This window comes from Synchiropus splendidus, chromosome 1, assembly GCF_027744825.2.
Source record: "Synchiropus splendidus isolate RoL2022-P1 chromosome 1, RoL_Sspl_1.0, whole genome shotgun sequence".
Lineage (NCBI taxonomy): Eukaryota > Metazoa > Chordata > Actinopteri > Syngnathiformes > Callionymidae > Synchiropus > Synchiropus splendidus.
Genome location: NC_071334.1, coordinates 62495713 through 62521368, shown reverse-complemented (window position 1 = coordinate 62521368; position 25656 = coordinate 62495713). Strand labels below are relative to the sequence as shown.

The window sequence follows — 25656 nt, the reverse complement described above, 5'->3', positions numbered from 1 at the left end:
GGAATTATAGCGCTGCAAAGAAACGCACTTCTGAACACTTATTATCCATCTATGAATTCACAAATCACTAACAAACTAGTACAAATACAAAGATTATCGTTCTACAAACGTAAACTATAGCATAATCAGACATGGACAAAATAACTATAAGAAAAATCTGCTTCCAACTATGTAGGAGTACAACCAGTAATGGCTTTATTTATAGCGTTGGTTTTCTCACTACACACTGAAATGTAGATATGTAGATACTTTTGCGTGCAGACATGTAAATTCGTGAAGATGCTGTTGATATTTTTGCGAGGGTCTATAATTAAAATCCCTGGAATACATGTTTATCCCTGAAAACTAACTCTATATAAGAAAGCTAATCCGCGATCGTCAAGCAGTGGTTGAAAACGTAGCACCTCGTTTCCGAGCTTCCCTGAACGTCTCGGTAGTGTCACTCCACCCCTTTGGTGAAGCGGAGTAAGATTCATCTGCAAAATTGTTCCGACTCTCCACTATCCTCCCAATGAAACACTCCCTGTCTGTGTGTCGACCCGGTGCATTGTGAAGCTTGGCGTTGGTGTCTCCCTGGCTTCCCTCTGGATCGGAACCTGAGGAGAGATGCGACGCCTCGGAGGGAGAGTCGGAGCGGCCAGGAAGCAGCAGCAGCAGCAGCAGCAGCAGACACCTGCGAGCAACATCTGACTTTGTTTCTGAGCGCCCCAGTGAAAGGTAAGAGGAGGCGAGTGGCTCACGGTCGATGCTTGTGCTTACTGGTGTGTTCGCGTGGCGCGCGTTTCTGCACCAGCCACGGATGAGTCATAAGGCTGGAGGATCTCTGCAGCATCTGGGAGTCCACCGTCAGACTCCAACGTGTCTCTCGTCTCCGCTCACTTCACCCTCAAAGGCCTTTCGCTGCAGCCAATTCTGCAACAGTTTGTCCAACTTCCATTCGGCGTGACGTCATGAGCTGCCTTACATTCCGTGAACGCACACGTTCATCTCACTTCAAAATGACTAAGTTTATACAAACACCAGTTACATTTAAACATGCAACTGACATCTGTTAAAAATGGCTCAGTATGTCCGACTGTGATCTGCAGTAATTCCTATTTCCATCATTCATCAAGTCACTTAAATGTGTTTGTCTGTCACCAGGGCTTTTGTCATTTAGCTGCTGTTTTTCTTTCATCATTATCATCATTACAGGAGACAGTAGTTGATCTTGTGTGAATCATCTATATTGCAAAACAATTCGTTTAAACCCCATTAAAACCAGTGAAAGGAAAGTGAATACAACTATTTGTTCATGTACTTGTTCAGTGCTCAGCTATAGCGTCCTGATAAAAAAAAGAACAAAACAAAAAAACACCCATGATGAACATCTTCATATTATTGGACTCCTTTAAAGGTGGGCACTTTGGTGTTGAGTCTTTCACTTCCTGCTTGTCTTGTGTGTGTGACCATCTCTTATTAAAAATAAAAAAAACAATTTTGACCCATAATAAAAACATACACACTCCACATATCCTCCGCCCGTTGAGGCGAGTGCTGACCTCCGTTACGCCCTCAGCCATCTCATGCCCTGTTGCCCTCAGTGGCTCAAGTCTCATGTGATATTAAATCAAAGCAGCAGCCATGTTTTTTGTAACATGTTTGCAGTTGGGGATCACTGGATGGTTGTCTGGTGTTGTCGAAGGAAGCAGCAGCAGCTTAGAGACTAATTGCAGGATGTTAATAATGTATGTCTCGAGCAGCAGTGGCTGCAGCCACAGTGGGGCATCCAAGCTGTGTGTGTGTGTGTGTGGTACTGTAGAGGCAGCGTTGTTACAGAGCGCCACTGATTCTGAGGGACCCATCAGCGGAGAAGCAGGAAATGTGGGAAGCGTGATTGTCCTGTTTGGGAATGGCTCAACAGGTTTGTCTTGAGCCAGTGTTGAGTCATGTGACCTTCCTCTGGTGAGAAGCGTACTGCTGCTCTCTGCTGCCCCCTGCTGCCTGGTCTCTCTCCCCCACCGGGCCTGCTCTCCAGCATTCCTTAATGTTGAGAAGAATGCATGATTCAGATCACAGGTGATGTCACCATGTCTGTGATGCAAGAATCTTCTGCTTCCGAGTAGGTGAAATCTAAGGTACAGGACATGTTTTAGGACATGAGAGTCAGATTAACCAGTGAGCCTGCGAGGGGTGGCAGGAAGATCTGTGTCCTCAACGCATGCCACACACTCTGTGGATGTTGGGCTTTTTTCTTAGTGTGGAAATGTTGCGTAGCCTCAAACATAACAGTTTTATACGGCAGATAATACAGTGGTAGCTCAGTTTTCGACCACAATCTGTTCCAGAGGGCCGTTCTACAAGCGATTTGTTCAAAATCTGAAAGGATTTTTCCCATTACGACTAATGGGAAAAGAAATAATGCGTTCCAAGCCTTAAAATAGGCTTGGAGTGAATGTAGAGTGTCTGCTGCAGGTGCGCTGTTCCTCTATGTGTGTGGCCGCTGCATGTGGGAGGGGTTGCCGAGTGAGTGACGTCTCTCCAGAAGTGAAGAGGTGCCCGGTGCGTGTCCAGCTCTGAATGTGCGCTTCTGTGCAGTTTGGCTGTGACAAAGTCATAAACCAAGTCACGCTCTGTCCCAGACTCGCCTCATCCCTGTCCCAGCTCCAGCCCACAACAGGACATCAAACCCTGGAGTGAGCGCTCCAGTCTCGGAGGTGTGGAGAGCGAGCACCTCCCCTGTGACACTCTACCACGGTCCAGTGTGGAGACAGGAAAGGTTTTACACCTCAATATGAAGAAAAAACAGTCAGTAAATGTAGCTAACGGGACACGTCTGCATACAGAGGCTGCGTTAAACGCAATAACAATGCGCATCGTGGGTCAGCTGATCGGTCCGCGCACGTTATGTTTTTTCCGGCTTTTTTCGGGGGCCTTCGAGTTCTGGATATTTGTTCGAAATCTTCGTTTTTAGGGCTGCATGACGACTGGGCAACAGCCACGCTATGCCCACCTCTGCTCTAAAAGGTCCAGAACCTTCGGCTCATCTTCTTCACTTCCTTTAATCTCAGTTGCTATGGCTGGGCTGGGGAAAAACAGAAGGGTCTTAAGGGTGATCTCTGACGTGCTCTCACCTTGAATCCCTCTGTTACTCGTACAGCACACTTCACCACAATCTCACTGTCTTCATGCACGTACTGCACAGGCCTCACACTCCTCTCTGAGTCTGATACAGTCGCACACTTCATGAGGCCAGAGGAGGGTGGAGGAGACAGAACACAATCCATTGTTGATGGTTGCAGTTGCAATCTTGGATGAGATGAAGACATAATAGATTCAATGCTCAAGATGCTCTCAACTGCTGTTCTATCTTTGAACAGAAAGCGATAGAAGAATAAAGTCACCATTTTTTCCTCCTATGCGGGGAAACAATCGCTTGGGTCATTTATCACTGATTCCCACCAGCGTGTGGAATCGCCTCTTATGTTTGCATCTCTGGGGGGCCATGCCAATTTTCAAGTGCTTTTCTGTGCTGTTATTCATCATGTGCGCAACTGGATCTCAGAGTTGTGTTAAAGCTCCGTTCCCTCTGCGCCCCTCAGCTTTCCATGTTCATTTGTGGCTCCTGATCTCCCCTCATGACCCTGGAGTCCCATCAACAGAAGGATGGTGTGTCGTGATACAGATGGATAAACCTGTTCATCTGAGGTCTCCAACTTTATGACACAGCAAAAGTATGTAGCTTACGTCAGAGGTGGGTGCACTTTCAGACCTGCAGGCCACAATGAGTTGCTGAGTTTGTTGAGGGGGCAGGGTGGAGCAGAGGTGTACTGGGGACCGTATCTTTGTGTTTGCATGTAGGAGTCATGACATAAAAGAGTCTGAGAGGAAGCAAAAAGTGAATATTCAAAGTACTAAACAAATATTGGCCTCCGTCATTTTCCACTTGACAGAAGGATACTCCAAAGTCCAAACCCTAGTAACGGTCCATGTGTCTCCATCTATTGGGGAAACAGGTGCACTGCAGGTAGCATGTGTGGACTGGTGCGGCTTTGAAGTTTCGAGCTTCAAAGATGTTTTATTAGAGCTCTGTGATGAGGTACGAAGTAATCCCACTTTTTTTTCCATGTTATTTACTTTTGATTATTCATATTGTTGTTGTCAAAATGGTCGCTTTTTAAACATATCTAATGAAAACTACCATTAGACAATTGACAACGAAGGAGAAACAACACACACCAACGAACATTGGAACAATCTCCACTCACATATGTATAAAAAAAAAAAATAATAATAAAGTAAATATAATTAAACATCGGAACTATCTTCACTCAGCACAGTGAGATCAAATCACAGGAACTTCTGCTGTGTCTTGTTGGAACAAGTAACTTGCTGGCTAATGCCACAAACAGACCATTGCCATAACAACCAACAAACAACCAGCCAAATCAGGCTTTCTGTCAGGATTTTTTTACACAATGGCAGAGTCTCCCGTCCACCCCACAACAGGCACAGATTGTAGCCAAGCAGGAGGAGGTTTGACAGAGAAACATAGAAGCCAGGGGGCTTTGGATATGTATTGAATAGATGACTGTGAAATGCTAGGTTTCAACAATGGCATCTAAGTGAGACGCGCAACTTTAGTTCTGACGTGATGTTTTAGAAGTATCCATTTTTTACTATGCCCTCAACCTCATGGACCCCCTGTATAATCATGTGACCATACTGTATTTGTCCTGCCGCCCAGCAGTTTTCACGTCTGTCCTAGTCCAAACACAAAAAACATTGAGCAACTAATTCAACTGTTGCAGTGCATTCTGACAATAGTTTCATCACTAATGATGCTTGTTACCAGCGGGGCATTAGTTGCAGATATAATGAAATGATGCGTGCAGTCTGTTTTTAATGAACGTTGTCTTTTTCCTAGTGTCAAGTAGAGTTGACAGTGACTGAGATTTGACTATTTTTAGCTTCACCAGTCTGAAGACTGTCGATTGTCAGTCTGCTGCTGCTCGTTTCAGCTGATATCTCATTGGTGAAACCGTGTGTTTGTTGGGTTGGTACAAAAGCTCACAGTGACTGATTGGACCTTATTTGGCAAATCATTCAACAGTACTCTCCGGATGAATAAACAATATCCAGCGAGAGAGCAGGAGCAGGTGGGAGCATTTCATCACCATCACATTTTTAATGAAAAGGAAACATGTGCTTTCTTGCTCTGGATGTTTCACATAGTTTTGTTTTCCCATCACCTCCTCAAGTCAGAACTCATGAGCTTCCCGGTGGCAAGCTAGCACCAGCTCCAAGGTCACTTGACCTGCTGTAGTTCATCTGCCGTCACAGCGTGAGGACAGTGGTCGTGATGATGGATAAATGCAGCAGGTGGTTTGTTGGGTTTGGGAGTTTGCTGAGTTGATCAATACTCAAATAGAGGAGGCATGACTTCCACATGAACCCACCTTGTCCTCCTTCATCTCATGCATGAACCTCAACGGTTGTCTTCCCCTTCATTTCTAACATTCTTCATCCAGCGCGGCCCTGTCTCAAACACCCGTCCATATTCAGATGCATTCATGTCAGCTGATGAGACGGGAGTCTTATTCCATGAGTCTGTTGTCAGTGTTTTCTGAAATATGACGGTTAGTGCGCAACATGGGAAGGCTGTCTGAGACAGGAGAGGGTGAAGGAGTGCGACTCGAGCTCATGCTCAAGTTAAGAGAGAAGAAACAGAGCAAATGAAGGCTAGTTGCCTGGTGACAGTACAGCTAGTATGGTTAGAAGATGAAGGAAGAAAAGAAAACAAGGAGGAGGAGGAGGAGGAGGAGGAGAGAGAGAGTGCCATGAGCTAGTGGTCACGATGCCGCTGCCTCCATCCTGCTTCCTCAGAGAGCACTTACGTCTTGACTTTAAATCATATCAGGCTCTTTTTATTATCTTTCAATGCACTTTATTAGCCGTCAGCTGTTCCAGTCCATCTGGTTAGTGCCACTTCGAGCCGCCGGGAGCAAGTGAGTGTTGAGGTGCGGCGCCTCAGAAGACTAGAGGTTTCGCTTTGACACATGCGGGGACTGGACCCTGGTCCTTCCTTGAGAACACATTACAAAAGTGAGACTATCATTTCTTGGCTTCATTAACTATGGAAGCGACAGCTCGGGACACACCGTGGTGTGTGCCCATCACTGTCACAGGGCGTGGTGCAGACACACTTCCTGGCTCGCCCATCGTTCAGTCTTCACCTCCCGACAGAACCTTGCTCCACTTTCATCTTCATTTGGACATATTATTGTCTATCCTGAAATATAAGGAGCAAAGGCTGCACGATTGTTAACGCTCAGTGTACACAGCCACTCTCTTTGAAGTTTTTCTCATGATCTGCCTGAGCCTGAAGAGCTGCTTTGCCTGAAATTGTTTACTGTATCAACTCACTCTGAAGTTTGTGCACATATCCATATTTAGTTCCTCCGTGTCAGCACAACTAGATGAGAATGATTGTCTTATTATTGTCTATGGTACCTGTTTTGTTGACTTAATGCAGGTTGACTTTGGTCAGAGCATCATCTGTCCCAGGGGTGCGTCCCAGTTTGAAGCTTACATCCCGGGGTCACAAGCACACGTGGAGGCAGGACAGAACCGGTTTATGACCCGATGCTTGTTTCCACTCTGAAGAGGCAACTCATCAGCTGAGAGTCGTCTCTGCTGCTGGTTTAAATATTCCTCTTCACCCCCCGTCCCCCGTGCTGCCGTCTTCTCCCTCCCCCTCCGTGTCATTTTCTCACCCCTTATGACTCACGCACCGAGCTGCAGCTGACTCTAGAAGAGGTCCAACAGGTTCCTTTGTCTCCCACATTAATATCATCTGCCAGTATCAGGATGTCAGTCAGCACCCAACGTTTGTGTGGGTTTACTTTTTTTCTCTTTGCGAACGATGCTTTCGATATATTCTGGGCAGTGACCTCTTCTACATGAAGTTCTTCTAGTCATCTGAACACATTGAGATACTAAAAACTTTCTTTCCACTTTGTTTCCACTGCTCCCTTGGTCCTTATTATTGTTACCATTTCATAAAGCCAGTGGTTGTCTGTGCGTCTGCACGCATCATCGAAGGTGTTTTGCTGAGTCAGTGACTTGAGCGTGACTTGTGAGGAGCGTGACATGATATCATGACTGTCAGCAGGCGCGAGGCAAGGACCCCCTTTACGCAGCTGAGAGCAATATGTTTTCTAATTCTGTGCTGGAGATGAAGAGTTGGAGCTCCATGTAAGCTATAAATAAATAGCTCATTGTGCTGTAAAAATTCACTTGCTAGGCTCAGTTTGAGTTAAAGTGAATGTGCTTGTCACTTGTTTTTTTTTTTATCTGGTAGCAACTCTGAAGAGCCAATTGACATTTATATTTAGACGAATTAAGGCCTGGTAATCCAAGTTTGATGCTTAAAAAATATATGTATTTTATCACTTCTTGACCAAAGAACAGCTCACTTGGTGTCAATACACACACTGTGGACGGACATTCCTGTGTGTATGCTCTTAAAGTAGGAGTGGACATTCCAGCAGCGTGATGACGAGTGCATGACCTGATGACTTGTTTGCTCTCATGCTCGTAAATGCACATTGTTTTGAAAAAAAACCTCTGGATCCTTCCACCACTGAAGGTGAGGCTGTAATATCTTACACTGACCGTTACTTTTCAGTTTTTACCCCTGAATTATGCTGTCAACATAATTCCATTGAGGAAATGAATTATTTGGTAATAAACCCTCTGTTTTTTTTCCCTGGTTCTGAGTCTGTAGGTTTTGTTGGAGCTGTTAGAAGCTGTTCATACAGGCAGTGACTGATGGTCATTGCTCTGCTGGGGTAGTTTGAGTTTTCCCGTAGTCAATCATAACAGACCCTGAATCTCATCCTTATCACCACCTGAACCTGCTCTTGGCGACAGCTGTGCTTCATTCCTATTCTTTTGGAAGATGCACCTCGCTTGCACTTCATTGATTTTCTTCCGCTCATTCAAAGTCATGCTCTGAGGGCTGCAGCTTCAGCAACAAGGCTCTGACTTCACCTCCTCAGGAAACCTCTGGGACCATAGCGAGTTTGTAGGGTGGCAGGTAGATCTTTGTGTCTGACCTGGCTCTGACTCCTCTCCATCAGACGCACCTCACCAGGTGGAATGAGCCACCACAAGGCGGTTGTGAAAAGCAGACTTGTGTTATTGAGAATATTGAGAGTATGACATTTTGTAGGTGGCAGCTGAAACCATGCGTTGATTCGAGGGCTGCTTTTAATCTACTATAATATTCAGAGCTGCTGTAATACATCGCCAAGGTTCCTTATTCAACGGAGAGCCACAAATCCTGGCAGAAGATCATGTCTCCAATTAGAATCCCTGCTGAGGTCAGCCTGTTGATGCCTGGTGTCAAACCGCTCCATGAACATTTTCTAATTTTTATGTTGCGTGAATCCCACGCACCATCCCCCAGATACCCAGGCATGTTCTCACTGTGCTGTCCAACCAGATCTCAGCCCCCGCCGTCATGTGAGCAGTGAACCTTTATTAAATGTTGCTGTGTGTACAGCCGTCCTGACTATTGTCTGCTACGGCTCCGAGGGTCGAGCATCCATTTATTGATCACTCATATTAGTCAGGTAATAATGTCCATGCTACCAGGAAAAAGGCTTAAACAACACAAGGTTATGATTTTTCCAAATATTTTTTTGACCTTTAAAAAAATTTTGACGTTCCCAAATGTTCCCAACTGTCTGGTGTGGTTTAGTAAAAATCACATATGGGGGCCTCAACATATTAATAACATAAATGACATTTCCTGAAACTGGCCATGTCTCAACAATACAGACCTTAATAAAAGAATCTTTCATTTTAGTCGTGCAAACATGTATTTTACAAGCTGATTGATCAATGTTCTGCCCCTTAATAATAAGTACACCAGGGACAAGATGTGATTGAATATTTTCTATATTAAATTTGATCAATTTTCCGACAAACTGATCCACCTTGCATAGACCTGTGGTTTTAATTGCATTTTATTTCCGCTACTTTTGTAAAGTGAGTCTTTTGCTTGTGTTTGGAACGTGACTATAATAGCTGATGCACATATAAAGCACAGTCCTGCATCCCAAACTGACTCTTCCTGAGGATCTGTCAATGAAGCGCGCCATAACACCTTCCACTGCATGAACTTTAGCATAGATAGCGTCACACATTCTAACTCTTTTTGTCCGTTCCATGTTACTGGTATCTTTTTCAATCCAGCTCAAAGCTGTTGATGTGCGTGTGTCTGTGTTCTCTTTCTTCCTGGTTTGTTATCGTTCCATCACTCACTCTTATCTGCAGTGTGGTGTGGTGTCATGTAAAAGGAGGAAAATCTGTGTGTGACCGTGTCTGTGTGTTCAGCCACACCCGCTCTACAAACAGGGAAGCGGTAGGAAGCAGTGAGAAGGAAGCAGCTGGACTGAGAGAGATCAAAACCAGCAGTGAAGAGGTTAACCAAGACAGTAGCTTATGACTAGTTTTTTTTGGGGGGGGGAGGCAAACGAAGTTATCTGGCTGTCCCTGCAGCGAGTCAGCTGGTCAGAGCCGTGGTGGGGGGAGTGGTCTGCAGCTGAATGGGAGTCAGGCTGTCACTGTGAGCGAGAGGGTCAGTCAGTCGGTGGTGTGGACGCACGGCTGCTGGTCAGCTGCTCAGGACGCTTGGTTTCCCTCAGGACGTGAGCAGGTGAACCTACAGTGGAGCCACAAGAGGTAGGTGCTACATGGTTTCAGGACATTTTGGGTTGTTTGGTGAGGCGGGGAGACTGGTTTGTGCAGAGGCAAAGGCAAACACTGAAGTTTTTCAGGGAAACGTGCAGTCGGATCACATGTGCACTCTTTTATCTGGCAAGTGGATCATACAAGTTCTATCTGGCTGGCACATGTGATGCTGTGAAGACGGACGAGAGAGGTAGTTTTTCTCTTTCTGTGTGAAATGAGTTCTGAACATCATGATGCTCTTCAGATGTTGGCGGATAGTTCGGGGTGAAACGTTTTTGAACTTATGGCAGCGTTGCTTAATGGTCTGTCGAGAGACCGTGTGTGCTTTCTTCCGCCATATAGATTTTGTGGAGGTTAACAGTTGCACTGACGGCCTGTTGATCAGCCCACGACTTCATTGATAATCCTTCGACCAAAGCGCTGTGTGGAGTGCTGCTAGGGTGACTTGATGGTCTGCTCTCCATTAGACATCAACAGTGTGTGACATTTTTCTAAATCAGAAATTCAGTTTGAAGCAGTAGCGGTTGTGTTTCTGCCGTCCCAGTGCAGTTAGTTGGAATCCCATCCGGGGTGGACTTGAGACTCGATCTCGCCTGTCTGGCATAGATGCCCTCAAACACATACAGTTGGATGTACATTGACTTGTTGGTAAAGCTGCATGTGTGGCAGCGGTTGTGGGAGGTTTCCACCAATATATGGTCCATTTTTCTATCATTTTCACATGTATACATCTGTGTCGTGTTGATCTCCTCGTCCAGTTGCACCCTCCTGTGTGATGGAGCTATTATCCTATGAGTCACTAGGTGTTATTGTTCCCTCAAGGCCTATAATGTGGTCTCGAGTAAATGTAATGTATTCATTTTACTTTCCCTTCAAGTTATGACAAAGCTTCAACAGAATACTATACTATTCAGGTTCATGTGAGTTGGTTGGGAATGTTTATAAAACCATGGGCATGTTCACACAGATAGTTCAGGGCCAAAATTGGACCTGGTTGGCTAGTACCTTTTTGGGCTGAACAAAGTTGAAGTAACTGTACTGACAATGTAACATTATTTAACAGATATTGACCGTCCTAACCCTCTGGATATCAGTGTTTTGAAAACTCTTTACTGCTGAAGCTCGGAAAATCAGTACAGTACACGAGGAGCCTAAGAGACATTGACCAAGTTTGAAGTTCATTGGAATCTGAGGGATGAAACCTTGATGCATGAGCAGCCCAGTTGGAGACAACTAATGTTGGTATGTGAAGCTGCAGCCTAGGTTTTAGCTTGAGAGGCGTCCAAACTCAAACGTGAGAAATTGGACGCCCTAAATTTCCAATCCTTACCGCTAAGTACAAGCGTACTTATCGTAGTTCCATCATTCTGGTTTCCGTGAAAAGGGTTTGCTCCATGTTAATACCACTGAATTGGATAGAAATGTGCTGATTCACATGCCTTCGCCGACCCACGGCTTTGCAGAGTACTGAACCTTGTTCAGTACTCCGACAGGGAAAGAAGAGCTTTTGCATCTTATTATGTAACTGCTTATTGGTGTCAAGTGATCCCAATACATTCACAGCCTGGAGAGTGTCCTAAGGTTCTGGTCACATGGTGATGAATCAAGAAGTCACACAATTAACTGACTGCTTACAATAGTTATTCATAAATAAAATAGCTCTGTCAACTGAGTGGCTTGTTTTACCGTGTTCTATTAAATCATCAACAGCCATACTAAAATAAAGTAGCAAGATCACCTGACACTATTGGTGTGCTGCCTCGTTCAAGTGTCCATTGTTCCTTGGGAACCACCACAGTCGGCCTCTGGCCTTGCTTGGTCTGGGTAAACAGAATAAACCCACAGAATTTCTCTCCAGTTCACTTTAGTTGGTGAATCCCGGAGCAGACGGAGGAAGTTTATGGCAAAAGACAGTTGTTCTTGTTGCTGTCCTTAGCTGATGTGTTGTTCATACTTTAGGTGAGAGGTTGACCATGTTTTATAGGTCACTTACTCAGGCTCCACAAATCAAATGTTAAACGCGCAGAGGAGGGTTTTCTGCAGTATTTTCAAATTGGCATTGTAGTCAGGGGGGACATTCACGGCGGTCTTCAAAAGATCTCATCGGTTTGAGGGTCTTTGTGAAAGCGTAAGACTAATTAAAATAGATGGACCATAGTTTCAGACTATCATTGGCTCAGTCAGGCTCCAGTTCTGGGTGACGCCGTGACAGGCTCCGACGCCAATTAGACCGCCGCGTCTGCGGTAACTGGGCTGAAGGTTCCGGCACCTCATTAAAGCCCGAGTGTGGCTGCTCTACTCCTGTTCACGCCTCAGGTTTTGGAGATGCCGAGTGAAGTGTTGAGATGTGAACCAGGAAGATCACGATCCGCGGGAGCAACCCTTGATTGCTTATGCTAAAACGGCGCAGGTAGAAAAGGGAATGTAATGAGCTAGTTAACAAAACATTTACTTTGACTGTAATTCACTGGAACTGGTTCGACCGACCGTCACATGAGTCTGAGGCATAATGTTGTTTAAATTGAAACCTGTAGGGCTGTAAACAGATAGTGGAAGCAGTTGTGCCGACTTGACACGGACAAACAACAATTCCAGCTGGTTTTATTTTCACCATCACTGTGCAGTGCTCTTGTTACATACTTAATATAATAAGAAAATTGTTTAGCCTTTTGTCTGGTTTCTGGGGGTGTGCCCGGGGTCATGAGCCGTGTCAAAGAGTCACCCACAAGGCTGTGGGACTATGAATAAATATGCAGTATGAAATGATCTTACTTTGTCTACAAGGTTGCTTCTGCTGAAATAGAAGGCTAAACATGTGTTAAAATTCTAATTCAATTCAGACTCAGCTCGGTGTTGCACCAAGCGAGATGAGAAAACGTGCTTTGATGACTTGAGTCAGCTCCTGTCGATGCATCTATTAGCTGCAGGCAAACAAGGTCTTCAAGCGATGCCCAACTGTGGCGGATGTAGTCATCATTTTGCTTCATCTGATGTTATTTACTTGCCTTGTCTTAATGTCATTGTGAGCCTAAAGAAGATCTGCAGATCTGTGTTGAAAAAGACCACCAGTCATCCCTCAAATGTCCGGCGCGGTCGTGAAGTGTCTGCAGGACTGAAAGGCCTCACCATACTTCTGTTTGTACGATTTCTTTTTATCCTTCTGCACGGTTGTCATCTGTTCATACTTTCAAAATCAGATGCGGTAATAATGGCTGCGTTGGGATGACATTAATAGGATATTGGAGAGATTAACTGGGCACTGCAAAACTGCATCCTGAGGTGAGGCCGAAGGTTTGAGCCCACTGATGTGGAGTGTGTTCAGAATTGGGTGAAGCAACTTAAAAGAACGTGGCACAAGCAGCAACCTTTGGTGTCGTATGTACTCTGCAGCCTTTGCCTGCTGTCCTGGAACCTTTTGACCAGAAAGTTTTCCTCAAACAGCTTCTGAAACCATCTGGTTTCAAACATGAAAAGGAATCTATCATCAAAGTAGTGGTGTCAAAACTCACCTGGAAAGGAGCAAATCCCTTTGTTTACCCGCAGGCATTCTACATTTTGTACCGCTGACCCTGATGGAGTGACAGTTCATCTACATCTTTGTTCTTATGAGACCATTTACTGCGGCTGTATGGAGCCCACCAAGGTCTGACTCCAATTTTTCAGCTTCACATCCTTTATTCTCTGACAACTGCGAGCCATCGCTTCCAGTGTGACATGGTTTGAATTAAATATAAGTCCTTCGTTTACATGAACCTGCTCATCTTCCTCAAAAACTCTTGACAAATCGCCCAGAACTTTGCAGATATTGCTTGTGACTTCCGCCACTTCGATGCACTCAGCTGTGCTTGTTTACACACTTGGTGCCTTCGGTTCACAAGATGGGAGAAGTCTGACTGGGATCACTAAGACAAGAGACTTTCCACAGCCTGGAATCTTATTGTTTTTGAATGGAGGCTTTGTGTTTTCCCGGTGTATTCGCTTTTCACAGGCCACCACAGCATATGTTGGCCCCAGTTGCTTGCATTCGACAACATACAGTCCAAGTCATGTCCGCTGTTCTCTGTGTTTTAAGCATCTTTATTTAATCCAGTCCTTCTCACATTGTGGAGCTTGACCCTCTGGTGGGGTGTTTACAAGGATACAATGTAATGCAGAGGTGTACTTACCATAATTTTATAGACAATTGATACTATTTACAGCGGTGGTGGAGAGTTGGGGGCCACGAAACATTTACTTCTTCCTGGGGTGGGAGGCGCAGCAGAAAACAATTGAGAAGCACTGATTTAATCTGACTTTGACATGCACAACACTTTGTATTCAAGCAGAAGTTATTGCAGTGTGAGAACTCAAATCTGAGTTTCTGCTGGCAGTGAGTTAGATTCAGGGCCAGGGGTCTGTGGTTCTCAGCTGATCATGATGGCATGTGGTGCAGGGTCCTGAGGCCAACTAGACAACCTCACGTCCAATCAGGTGACCCATCACATGACGCGCCCAATGTAATAAGCCAAGAATGTGTTCATGGAGGAAGACAATGCTGAAAGAGGCTCACAATCTCTGCGAAACACTCAAGCACTGAGAAGCCGTCCACGCAGTTTTAGTCAAGTAGAAGCCAATGGTGTTAGGCTGAGAATGTCCTGATCATGGTCTTGAAGTCGGAGTTGTGTTTTCCGCCTCTGATGTCTGTTTCTCTCTTGTCGAGCTGAAGCAAGTGCTGCGCATCAGCTGATCAGAAACATGTTTCAAGCGTCTGCCAGTGAAAACCTCTCCAACTCTTCAAAGCGGTGACGACTCCTCTTTGAACCCGTGAGACTCTCAGTGAGAGCACAGAGTTGTTTTGTCCCTCCATGATGATTTCCCGCAGCATTTCCTCAGCCTTTATTTCATCAAGGCTCACATGAGCTGCCGAGTGTACGGTGCTCTGCCTCATTTCTTCAGCGTCAGATAAGAGCGACACAAACAAGAGTCGTCTCCCTACTTTGTCATCGGCAGGTGACTCCCGTTTCTCCCGGCCTCCGGCTGCTGTGGAAGGCTGAGAAAGGGCTCTGTTGTCTTCCCCAGCGTGTGGGCGAGTGGACACGGATCAGTGGTGCGCTCAAGAGACCGCAGAAAGAAAAGCAGAACCTATCGATTTGATCAGAAATGTCAAGGGTTCCTCCAGCTGAACCTGAAATTCCTTCACTCAACAGGGATTTATTTGGCGGCAATAGTGGGAATCCTGCCGTTCAGCGAGTCACTATAGTGGCAGCCTGCGCTCTGGTCTGGAAGAGGCCGCCTTGTCTTCATTTGACATCAGCATTTGTTTCTGTTTCAGACTGGTTTATAGGCCGTATTGAGTTTCGGTGACCTCTCCTCTCAGTTGGCATCTTTTCTCCTGGACTTACAGCACAGACGGTGACCAGGACCGTATTTATTTGTATGATACCAAGAAGAGCAGGAAAGTCCCTGTGGGTGCTCTCTGATAACTAATCACTTTAGCTAAAGACCAGCTGAGTCCTAATATGATCCGTAAAGGTCAGCTGTGATGCTTTTGGGCTGCTTGGCCTGAGGAGTCCGACTGCTGCTAGGAGACAAGTGCTTCTTCACACTCTATTATAGTTACGGAACACAAACAAAAAACGAAAACTACAATTGTAAGTCATTTTCGTTAACAGAAATAAAAGGAAAACTGAAACACTCCACTGTCTGTTTACAAAACAAATAAAAAATAGAATTATAGCGAAATTGGCCATTATTTATTTCATTTTACATAATTTACAATCTATGTTATTTTGGCTGAGCTGGTTTTACGACAGCTGTCACATTGTGCTAGTGACTTAAGTGACTAGCACGATGGTGGTCGTTCTTTCCAAACTTGATACATTTTTTTACAAAGTGTGTTTTGTTGAGTTTTTATTGCCGACTATTTTTGTGACCTATTTCACCCTTAGATCTTGTTCCAATACCCCACAAAAAAAAACAAAAACAAAGAACTAAAACTAACTCTAAAACTACTAAAAACTAAACAGAAACTAAGCATTTTTCAAATACTGAAAGTAACGCCAGCCAACCCTCTGAAAAAACAAAACTAGCTGAATTTAAAAGACAAAAATTCAAAAGTCATTTTGAAGCAAAACTACTGAAAAATATTATAGCATTGCTCCATGCGTGGAGGTGTCGTGTGTTTGTAGCTTGATCAGTCATGTGTGCTCGCCCACTGGCTTAAGGCTTTTGTCTCAAACCTCAGAAACATTGCCATTGCCTTTGGTCAGGTCAAATGAATGGACTGTTGCTGCGAGGTGGACCACTTGTTAAAGCTTCCCGTGTTTCTTTCCATGTATCTATGGGCTTTTACTGCAGCACTCTGTGTGTTGCCCCTAAGGAAATGCATGTTCCCTTTCCATGGTGATGAGAATTACTTGAGAGTAATTAAACCAAGGTTTTTTTAAGGATACAAAGCTGTAATTCCTGGAACTTCTTGTCAACAACCCTCTTGATGCTACTGGCTGAGTGACCCAAAGGCATTTGTTTCCTGATGCACAGTCCTGAAAGGCAGCTGTGTTTAACTTGAATGGTATTTTATGACTGGTGGGTGATGTCAATCCACAAGCAGTGATTCACAATAGCTGACAGTGCACCGTGTTGGTGGCCCCTGGTTGGTTCTGAAGCCACAGGAGGTGTAGTGCTGTTTCTCAAGTCCGAATGTCTGGTACAAGAGTGAGAAACTTAGCGGCCAAAATTGCCTACGCCTGTGCCTCCGGCTCTGTCGCCATGCCGACGCTATGCCGTCTGCATATTGTGATGCGTTTGGGACTCGATTTTGGAACGATTCACTCTACTGTTCCGCACTGGTCCACAAAACAATGAAAAAATGTTGCATGTATTGAAGACTGGGCCGCTGCTTGGACGCCTCCGAGCGACAACATGTTACGAGCCTCAATCCTCTCAACTTTGTAGTGATTTTAGTCAGACCGAAAACCTAAACTTACAATTAGGAATGTAAATTTTAAAAAAAAGAACAGAAAAAAGCAGGTTGGCTTCTGCCCTGGACCCCCACTTTGGGGCCCCTCCTGTAAATCCAAGTCATTAGTCTGCGAGATCACATGGTGACATCATCAGCCAAACAAAAACGGCCCCTCTGAGAGAGACAGAGAGAGAGGGAGGTGATGGGTGGTGTGACTCAGCGCGTATCATTTATTGAGCTGTCGATAAAGCGTCTAGCGTTCATGGATAACACCGGAGCTGGCGCTGGTCAGCAGGGAGTGCTGTGTGTTTCGCCGGTGAGGAGGTGGTGGTGTCTGCTCCAGGGCACAGTTTATAGCGCAGCCTTGCTCAGGATGAGCGGTGTTCTTCTTTGTTTTCGCCTGCTCATCATTCCGTCAGTCGCTCAGGTTTTGTGTTCAGTGCCGTCTTCACTGTGTCTCTGTACATCTCCATTGTTCCCTTGCCTTTTTTTTCTCTTAGTTTCTCACCTAACCGTCGGGTGCAGAGACAGTCAGGCTCCCTGGATGGGCTACATCCGCGCTGACCTTTCAGATCAGCTGCGCTGCCGCGTGTCTGTACAGGTGTTGTCCCCCCTCCTGCTGAGGGATTACTGGAGGAAACAGGAAGCCTGTCAGACCAGCCTCAAGTCCATTTTCTCCAAAGCTATGATTTAAACTATCAATACAGTGGTTTATTTGACACGTACCGGCTGCTTCTGTCTTCCTCTCAGATGAAGCTGCGTTCCAAACTGGTTATTGGACTGAATCCATGTTCTGACTAAGTCGTTCTGACAGGTTTTGTTCATGGTCAGTGGCAGGAGCCGCCAGAACCGCGAGACAAATGGAATAACCAGGATCCAATCTCTGTCCGTGTTAGCGCACATCGATTGTGGACTCCAGAAAATCATCTAGGCAGAGGGATGGAGGAGACTCGTCTGATCAGGTCCTGAAAATGGGAGGTGAAAGGTCTTTCACCTGCGTGACCAGGCGTGTCGTGGATCTGCTTTGGTATATGATGTACATGTGAATGCACACGATGAATCTCAAGTTTCAGGGTTCATGTTAGTTGTTGATCTAGTGCTCCAAAAATACTGCACTTGTTTTCCTGTGTATTCATCTTGATAACAAAGAAAGAAGCTTGCAATGATATGATGGGATTTTAGAAACATTAATTTGCTGACCGTTACTTGGGGGGGAAAATATTAAAAATAAATCTAATAAAGTATATTGCAATTGATTAAATAGAATATATAGTTTTTTAATGTTCCCCTAATGCAACAATGTCATGTGTGTCCTGCTTTTCTGACTGTGTGTTTAGAACTTGTTCTACATGATGTGTACGTGCCACATCATGAGGTTGGTGGGTTTTTACCTAAGTTCTGGCTGGGATCATTTTTATACCTCTCTGAATGTTGTGAGTAGTTCACAGCAGTGGAAGGGTTACTTTGAAAATGTAACAAATATGTCAAGTATTCTTTGAAATGTTGAAGTATACCTAAGACAAAACATGTTCATACCCGTCCTATGACTATGTTATAAAGAAGAGAAAGGAAGTAACATAACTACTTTGTAAGCTTTTCTGACCACCTAACAAATGCATGCAGCAAGGCTCAAGACTGAACTCTCCAAATAAGTTAAACAAAAGGCACAGTTGCCGCAAATGTGCAGTGCTGCTTCACAAAAACACACAGAACGTTTTCACGTTTGCAACCTCAGTCCTACTTACTGTAGTCTTCAATCCAGTACAGGTGGCTGTAATGCAGCGACAGCACCCGTTCTGTTTGTCTGTCGTGTGGTGTGAAGTTATTAATTTCATATCACATTACTAAACAAACTGAATGGGTGTTTCAAGCCTCTGATACATTGCATTCTGATACCGACTCACTTAGTACACTAGCAACAGTGTATGTCATCAAATCTATGGATCTACTTCTGTCTGTATTTTCTATATTTTTACTGTGTAACACAAAGGAATTTTCCAATGCTGAGCACAACCATGTTCAGGCTAAATGAAAAAACAAAGTTGTCAATCTGATCGAACAACCTCTACAGTATATTTGGTGACTATAGAGCAGGTACGTGGTTAAATGGCTGTTTAAGCAGGTCTGGTTTTAACTGCCGTCATGTGATACAATGAAGTACAGCAGAGTTCATTTTACCAATATATCTGTATTCTAAATACCACCAGTGAAAACACGGTGCAGTTACTCATAATTTGTATTCAGAATACACAACACATGTATACATGTATCGCATTACTACCCAACACTGGTAGTTGAGATGATGATGGACTTTATGGCAACTTCCAACTGACATTTGTGTTTAATACAAGAAACTTCAAACTCTGATGTTAGTTGTACTGTAACTGCAAAAGTCAAAGTTCAGACTTCAGTCTAAAAGGTATTATTTACTCTTTGTGTATTATATATATATATATATATATATATATATATATATATATATATATATATATATGTGTGTGTGTGTGTGTGTGTATATGTATATATATGTGTGTATATGTATATATGTATATAAAATTGAAGGCCATGTTAAGTACAAGCCAAACCATCAGAATGTAAACTACAACGGCAACATGAACACTGACATTTCTCTCAGACCTAATGAGGACGGACAAAGGGCCATACATGATAACAAGTGTTAGTGGACAGAGACCCAGACTGAACTTGTTTCCGTGGCAACGGTCCTGACAAACTTGGTGTTAGAATAAATAGCCCAGGATTTAGCCTCTTCATTGAGAAAGGCTTGGAGGGTGAGGCGGTGTCTTACATAATTCAGGAGGAGCTCCATGTGGTCTGGTAGCGGGAATATGTCTTTGTGTTCCATGTTCTGAAGTGAGCGAGAATCCTCCTCTTCCGCTCCCACTTTAGATGATCCATACATTTTTAATGTCTCTGGAGCTCAGCCGTATTTTAAGCTGTATCCGTCAGTCCTTCAGTTCTTCCAGAGTTGGTGTCACATTTTACCGTTCCCAAATCACGACGTCCATTCCTCCTCCTCAAGCTCTTCTTGTGCCTCTTTGACCTAAACTGTCCAAGAAAAACAGAGTGCGTTGCTCGTTGTTATGGCAACTGAGGTTGTTGGTTTGGTTAGCAATTGGAGCAGAGAGTCTGGTGTCCTTGTGGGAATAGTCACCTCGTGCTAAACAATCAAGGCCTGACACGTCCCGCTGCAGATCGATCGACACCCTCGGCTGCTCGCTGCTGAACTTTGACCTCCCCGCTTTTCCCTGTATTGAGACAGTAATGATTACCATTGATCAACTCAATGTTAAACCACTATTATTGCTGGGCCTTAAGCCTTGGCTGCTTCGTGAGCTCCGGTTTCCTCCCAAGGTCCCCGAACAATCTTGCTGTGCAGTTGTCTAATCCAAAATGTGTGGTGCGTTGTTGTTGTCCTCTGTTCCCTATAATGGACCTGTGACCTGTCCAGCGTGACCCTGGCACTGGCAGAATATCCTCTGGAAATGGGTTCCAGTGATCCTGGATGCTCTGTCAAGGTTGTCAAGTCACACGACGCAGGAAACTAACCTCAAACCTGGGCTCAGAGTTGACACTTGACAAGAGAAATGAAGGTGATTCACTCAGGATGGGGCTCATTTCACTGTCGTGTCTCTGTCGGAGAGACAAGCAGCATGGATCACACACACCTGTCTGTCTGTGAAGGAAGGATTCTCACCCAGTTAGACTGTGAGTGGTACTTCACCACGCCGACCAAACATTCCCGTCTTCTCTTGACAATTGAGCCGTCTGCATCTGCTCACAAATACAAGGCTCAGAGTCGTTCTTTTTTTTACTTTGGTTCATGTTCAAGTGAGTTCAAAACTCCTTGCTCCCATTAGACAAGAGCAACTATAAGACATAAATTGAAATACTTGTCATTTACAAAAAAAACTTTCTGTGAAGCAGTTTGATTTTTTACTAACTGAGTTGCAGAGAAATTCCAAATCTGACTTGTCTTTGACAGGAGTGGAAAATATGGATTTAGTTTCTGGCAATATAAATATGTGTTTTGCATTGCAGGGGCCAGTAGGAGATTTAAATATGTATTTCAGCCCACCTTTAGTGAGGACATGACTCATAAGAGTTAGCAACCTCATGTTTCCGGATGCTAGTTTGTGATTCACAGTTCATTTAGGTCATTGATCTTATGTTGATCCTTATTTTAAAAAGGTCTGCTCCACTCTGAGACGCCACAGTCTGATGAAACTTATTCCCAAGAAGGTTTCATATGATTGAAAGTTAAGCTCACATCCAATAATTCCATCCCATAATTTCTCTCTGCTAAAGTCGATAGTCACTTTTTTGGTTTTGGTTTTCACATCAGTGATGTTGCCGCTGTTGTGATGTTCATTGTAATATTAATATTATATTAATAGTTTTGTGAAGACAGCTTTGAAAGCTCTTTGCGTTCGGTTAAAACCTGTGTGGAGATGCTAACATTGACTTGCTTTGGCAAACATTTCCAGTCTTGACCGATATTTGAACTTGTGTCATCGGAATATCTGTTTTTGTTTACTGATGTGTCTCTTGTCTTCAAGAGACGTTGTTCTTGTTGACGTGTCAACTGTCACATTTTCTTTTTTTGTGACACAATTACACGTTTACGTGGCAAATGTTTATTGAGACTGGCCTCCGCTGAGGCTTTCAGAAGTGATGTTAGTGTTTCGGCATGTGTCTTTATGAAGTGTTCAGACGTGTGTCTCCCACGTTCACATGCTCACCAGCGTCTTGTGTGTGTCCGCAGGTTTACTTCTGGTCACCACTATGACTGATGGGGATTATGACTACCTGATAAAGCTCCTTGCTCTCGGGGACTCCGGCGTGGGGAAGACCACCTTCCTGTACCGATACACAGACAACAAGTTCAACCCCAAGTTCATCACTACAGTCGGCATCGACTTCAGGGAAAAGAGAGTGGTGAGATTTTGTTGTCTTCCAGGCCCTTTGAAAGTGACTTGTTCTCGTCGCTACAGTCTCTCTGGTTCACACTGCACACATTTGCCACACCTGCCTGCACACATTTGTGGGGACCTCTCATTGACATAACCCTTTCCCCAGTCTCTCACCCTAAATCTAACCATCCAAAACACACGTCTAACCTTAACCAGGAGCAAAATTCTGCCCAATTATAATCACCCACATATTTTGTCATTTGAATCCTCAAATTGAGGCTTAACCTTGTGGGGCCTGTCATAAATGTCCACACCAAAGCAGAAGGACTGATAAACAAGTACACTGACACACAGTGTGGTGTGACTGCCATCAGACAACTGATGCAGTGTTGCTGGGTGTCAGGGTCAGAGAAATGTAAAGCTCCAACGTGACACGAGCAGCGAGACCTTCCATCCTGGCTCGAGAGAGTTTCCGTCTTCAGCCCTCACTGAGAACAGTCAGGATTGACTGAAGTGTGTGAAGAGCGGAGGAGTCAGGCTCACACACACCAGCCAGAGTTGTGAGCCAAACTGCTTTCTTTTCAATGAGCAGTGACCCTGTTTTTAACATGGCATTGGGACCTGAGACCTGAGACCATCGAAACTCAAGACTGACCAGCTGGAGTTTCTTCTCATGTGGGAATCATCTGTCGTGTTTTTAGGTTTACACGGCCTCCAACCCTAATGGCACCACCGCAGGGAAAACCTTTAAGGTCCACCTTCAGCTCTGGGACACAGCAGGACAGGAGAGGTCAGTGCCCCCTGCGTCTGCCTCTCTTCATTATTAAACCGAGAGCGCCACCTGCTGAGCTTTTTGTTCTGATGAAAGCCGAAGTGTGTGTGTGTTCTCAGGTTCCGCAGCCTGACCACAGCCTTCTTCAGGGATGCCATGGGGTTCCTGCTGATGTTCGACCTCACCAGCCAGCAGAGCTTCCTAAATGTCCGGAACTGGATGAGTACGTGAAGGTGTCCCACGCCAGCGCAGCCCTGGCCCTGGCCTGACCTCTCTGAACTGTCGCTCCGCAGGTCAGCTTCAGGCCAACGCCTACTGCGAGAACCCCGATATCGTGTTGGTGGGGAACAAAGCCGACCTGGCGGATCAGAGGGAGGTTCAGGAGAAACAAGCAAAAGAGCTGGCTGACAAATACGGGTCAGTTGTTGGAACCCAAACGTGGCCGAAGGACTTGTTGCTAAAAAGCGCTGTCTGCCTCGCAGGATCCCGTACTTCGAGACCAGCGCCGCCACGGGCGTGGAGGTGGACAAGGCCGTGATCACGCTCCTGGATCTGGTCATGAAGAGGATGGAACAGTGCGTGGACAAGCCACCCGCCGAACCAGCCAACGGCAACGGCGCCACCAAGCTCTCGGCGGCTCAGCCCAGCGAGAAGAAATGTGCATGTTAGAAGAAGAGCCACTGCCCCTCTCTCCTCAGCCTGTCACCTTTAACTGCATGTGTCTTTGTCTGAGTAACCTTCTGCTCCTCTGCCGTGTTGTAGTCTTCAGTCTTTCTTCACATTCCTGCCGCTCTGGGGGAATCCTGAAGTCTAACTCTGTCTCACTAGACGTGCCTCCTTTGCCTGACTCGGACAGTTCATCCAACTCTGGACCAAAGTGTTTGCGTTTTTATCTCCCCCCTCGCTCTGTGCTACAGCCGTGTTAGGGCCACCGCAGTGTTGGACGGTCGGCAGAAGATCTCTCTACAGGCCTGACCAGGCCTGGTGGCCTCTGTTTATGCATGTTTACAGCTGCGGTTTTTTATATTTGTCTTGAAAATAAATTTACTGTTGAAAAAGATGGCTGTCTTCAGTGACGTCCTGTGTTGTGCCAAGGTTTGGCAGCTGTCATCCGAATAGTTGAACGGCCTGCAGCCAGAGAGCAAGGCTGCCTGTATAGTTCCTGCTCCTCCCGTGAGATCAGTGAGCACCATTCTGCTCTGCACTTGTTTCATTCCAATTGGGATGTTGCATCTCAACTCTGGCCTCTCAGGGTCCCCAGTGAGGAAGGAGAAGTTTAGAAAACCTCAGTTTAACCCCTTAAAAGCCAGTGCACTGAGTAGCATCACATTGTTTCAGTATGTTATCAACAAACCTTTTCGCCTGCATGAGCTTATTCTCCTTAATAGCCAGAGTCACTTCTGACTCTTATTTCTTCTCAGAGCTCTTGGTGTGAGGCTTTGTAGCGGCTAATGCAGGCAGAAGGTCAAGGCTGACCTGGGCAGTGTGTGGTCCTGGGGGCCACATGCAGCCCTCTTGAGGTCAGAGTAAAATTAGAGAAAAACTATACTTCGATTACCTAGAGATGTTTCTGACTACTGCCTGACAATTTTATTAAGTATGTTTTTTTTTTTTTATTTGTCATCACAAGTTCAACTCTAAATGCAAGTTGTTGTTCTTTGTTTTCTGACTTTATTTTCTCTGCCTCTCAAAATAAATTGAAACAAAATCATTTCCTTTGCTATGAAGTTCCTTTAAATGATATTTACAATTTTCCTGTACATAGTTGTTTCATTATTCATATGGACTATAAATGATAAACATATATGTTGTTATTCTATAAACTGCACATCACGATTTGGGCTTGATAAGATTTCATGTGTTGTGTGCTATTAACACCTCAATTTTTCATAACCACCTGAGCTCCATCATCGTCCTATGAAGTGACAGCTATTGCTGTTAACTTCAGAGGCGAATTGTTTTGGTTCCCCAGGTTAACCTCCACCCTGCTCCAGGTTGACTCTGTAAATCCCTCATCTGATGGAGCCCAGGTCACATCATCGAGATTCTTTGATAACGTTGGTCCTAAAACAAGTGTTTTCAAAACAAAGATATTAAATAAACACATCACTGTAGTACTATATGGATGTTAAAAAAGTTATTTTATCAAAGCAGAGCTAAAGCTATATTCTATATATTATATAACGTATTAATTCACAACTCGTATTTTTAAACAGATTTGTATTTTTAAGGACGGCAAAAGCGTATATATAGAAGAAATCAGAGGTCAAAACACTGCTACCTAAGTCACTCAAGTCAACTGCAGTTAGCTAATATTGATGCTTTTTATGTTATTTCTGTGTTTGTAACATATATTTTCAAACATCTTTTCATTTATATTTTATTGTTCAGAGTTGTGCACCAAAATTAGCTAGTTATACCCAAGCAAAAAAAAGCCCTTGTCTGCCTTAAGAAGTTTCATTTGAATCCTTTGCACCAATCGATGCCTCGAATATGAATTCATCTGTCAAACTTTGTCTTTGGGATGCTGATTTTTTTTAAATTTAGTTTTAGCATCATCCTCATCTGCTTTTTTTTCTTCTCTCATGCTTGTATTCGCCGGCTTTCGGGATCCTCGTTCTTCCCAGTTTCTCATGTTAGTCATGGAGCTGTACTTATCTGGCCTCCGTTTGTGACCTTCTCATGATCAAGTTGGACCTACAGATCATTGAAAACACCTCTGACATCTTGTGAGTTACTTGAGGCGTATTATGGATTCAGTGTGTGAGCAACACCAACAACTTCTGTTCGATTGAAAAACTTTTTTTAAGAAATCTTTCGTGTGTAAAAGTCCAGGTGCCTGTGAACATATCAGTGTATTCATGGCCGCGTGTGTGTTTGTTGCATGTTTGACGGCAGCAGGAGGAATGACTTGTGATGCTGTTTCTGATGTCAGAGCTGCGAATAAATGTGTGTTGCTTTTATCACGTCTCCCTCTCCTAATTAAAGCCGGATGAAGTGAGATTGCACCGTCAGCGTCTCTTCTAAAAATAACTTTCTGCGCCTTCTTTGTGTAACAAACACAACTCTGAGGACGAGCGGCTGAAGAGTCAGATCAGATCAGGATCAGTTCCAGTCTGACCAGGTGATCCAGACACATCCACGAAAGCTGGAAAACGACATCAAAATGTGCCTGAATGTCTGGACAAGTGTCTGACACAATGGTCCAAAATGTGCAGCGGGTTCTTTTAGGTGCGGTGGTGATCTTCGCTGGACCGAACCTGGCAGCTGAA

General features: G+C 44.6%; 1 protein-coding gene across 3 annotated transcripts; it reads left to right on the top strand.

Annotated features, from left to right (window-relative positions):
* Positions 1-456: 456 nt before the first annotated feature.
* Positions 457-25330, top strand: rab27b (RAB27B, member RAS oncogene family). 3 transcript variants are annotated; one of them, XM_053872338.1, is made up of 6 exons: positions 457-717; positions 21465-21637; positions 22314-22402; positions 22504-22607; positions 22678-22801; positions 22867-25330. In XM_053872338.1, the coding sequence occupies exons 2-6, from the start codon at positions 21485-21487 to the stop codon at positions 23051-23053; spliced, it is 657 nt and encodes a 218-aa protein (XP_053728313.1). In that variant the 5' UTR covers positions 457-717; positions 21465-21484; the 3' UTR covers positions 23054-25330. The 3 variants fall into 3 exon arrangements, with proteins under 3 accessions (XP_053728313.1, XP_053728323.1, XP_053728307.1); XM_053872348.1 differs by lacking the exon at positions 457-717 and adding an exon at positions 9490-9732; XM_053872332.1 differs by lacking the exon at positions 457-717 and adding an exon at positions 20204-20292.
* The last annotated feature ends 326 nt before the right edge of the window (positions 25331-25656 follow it).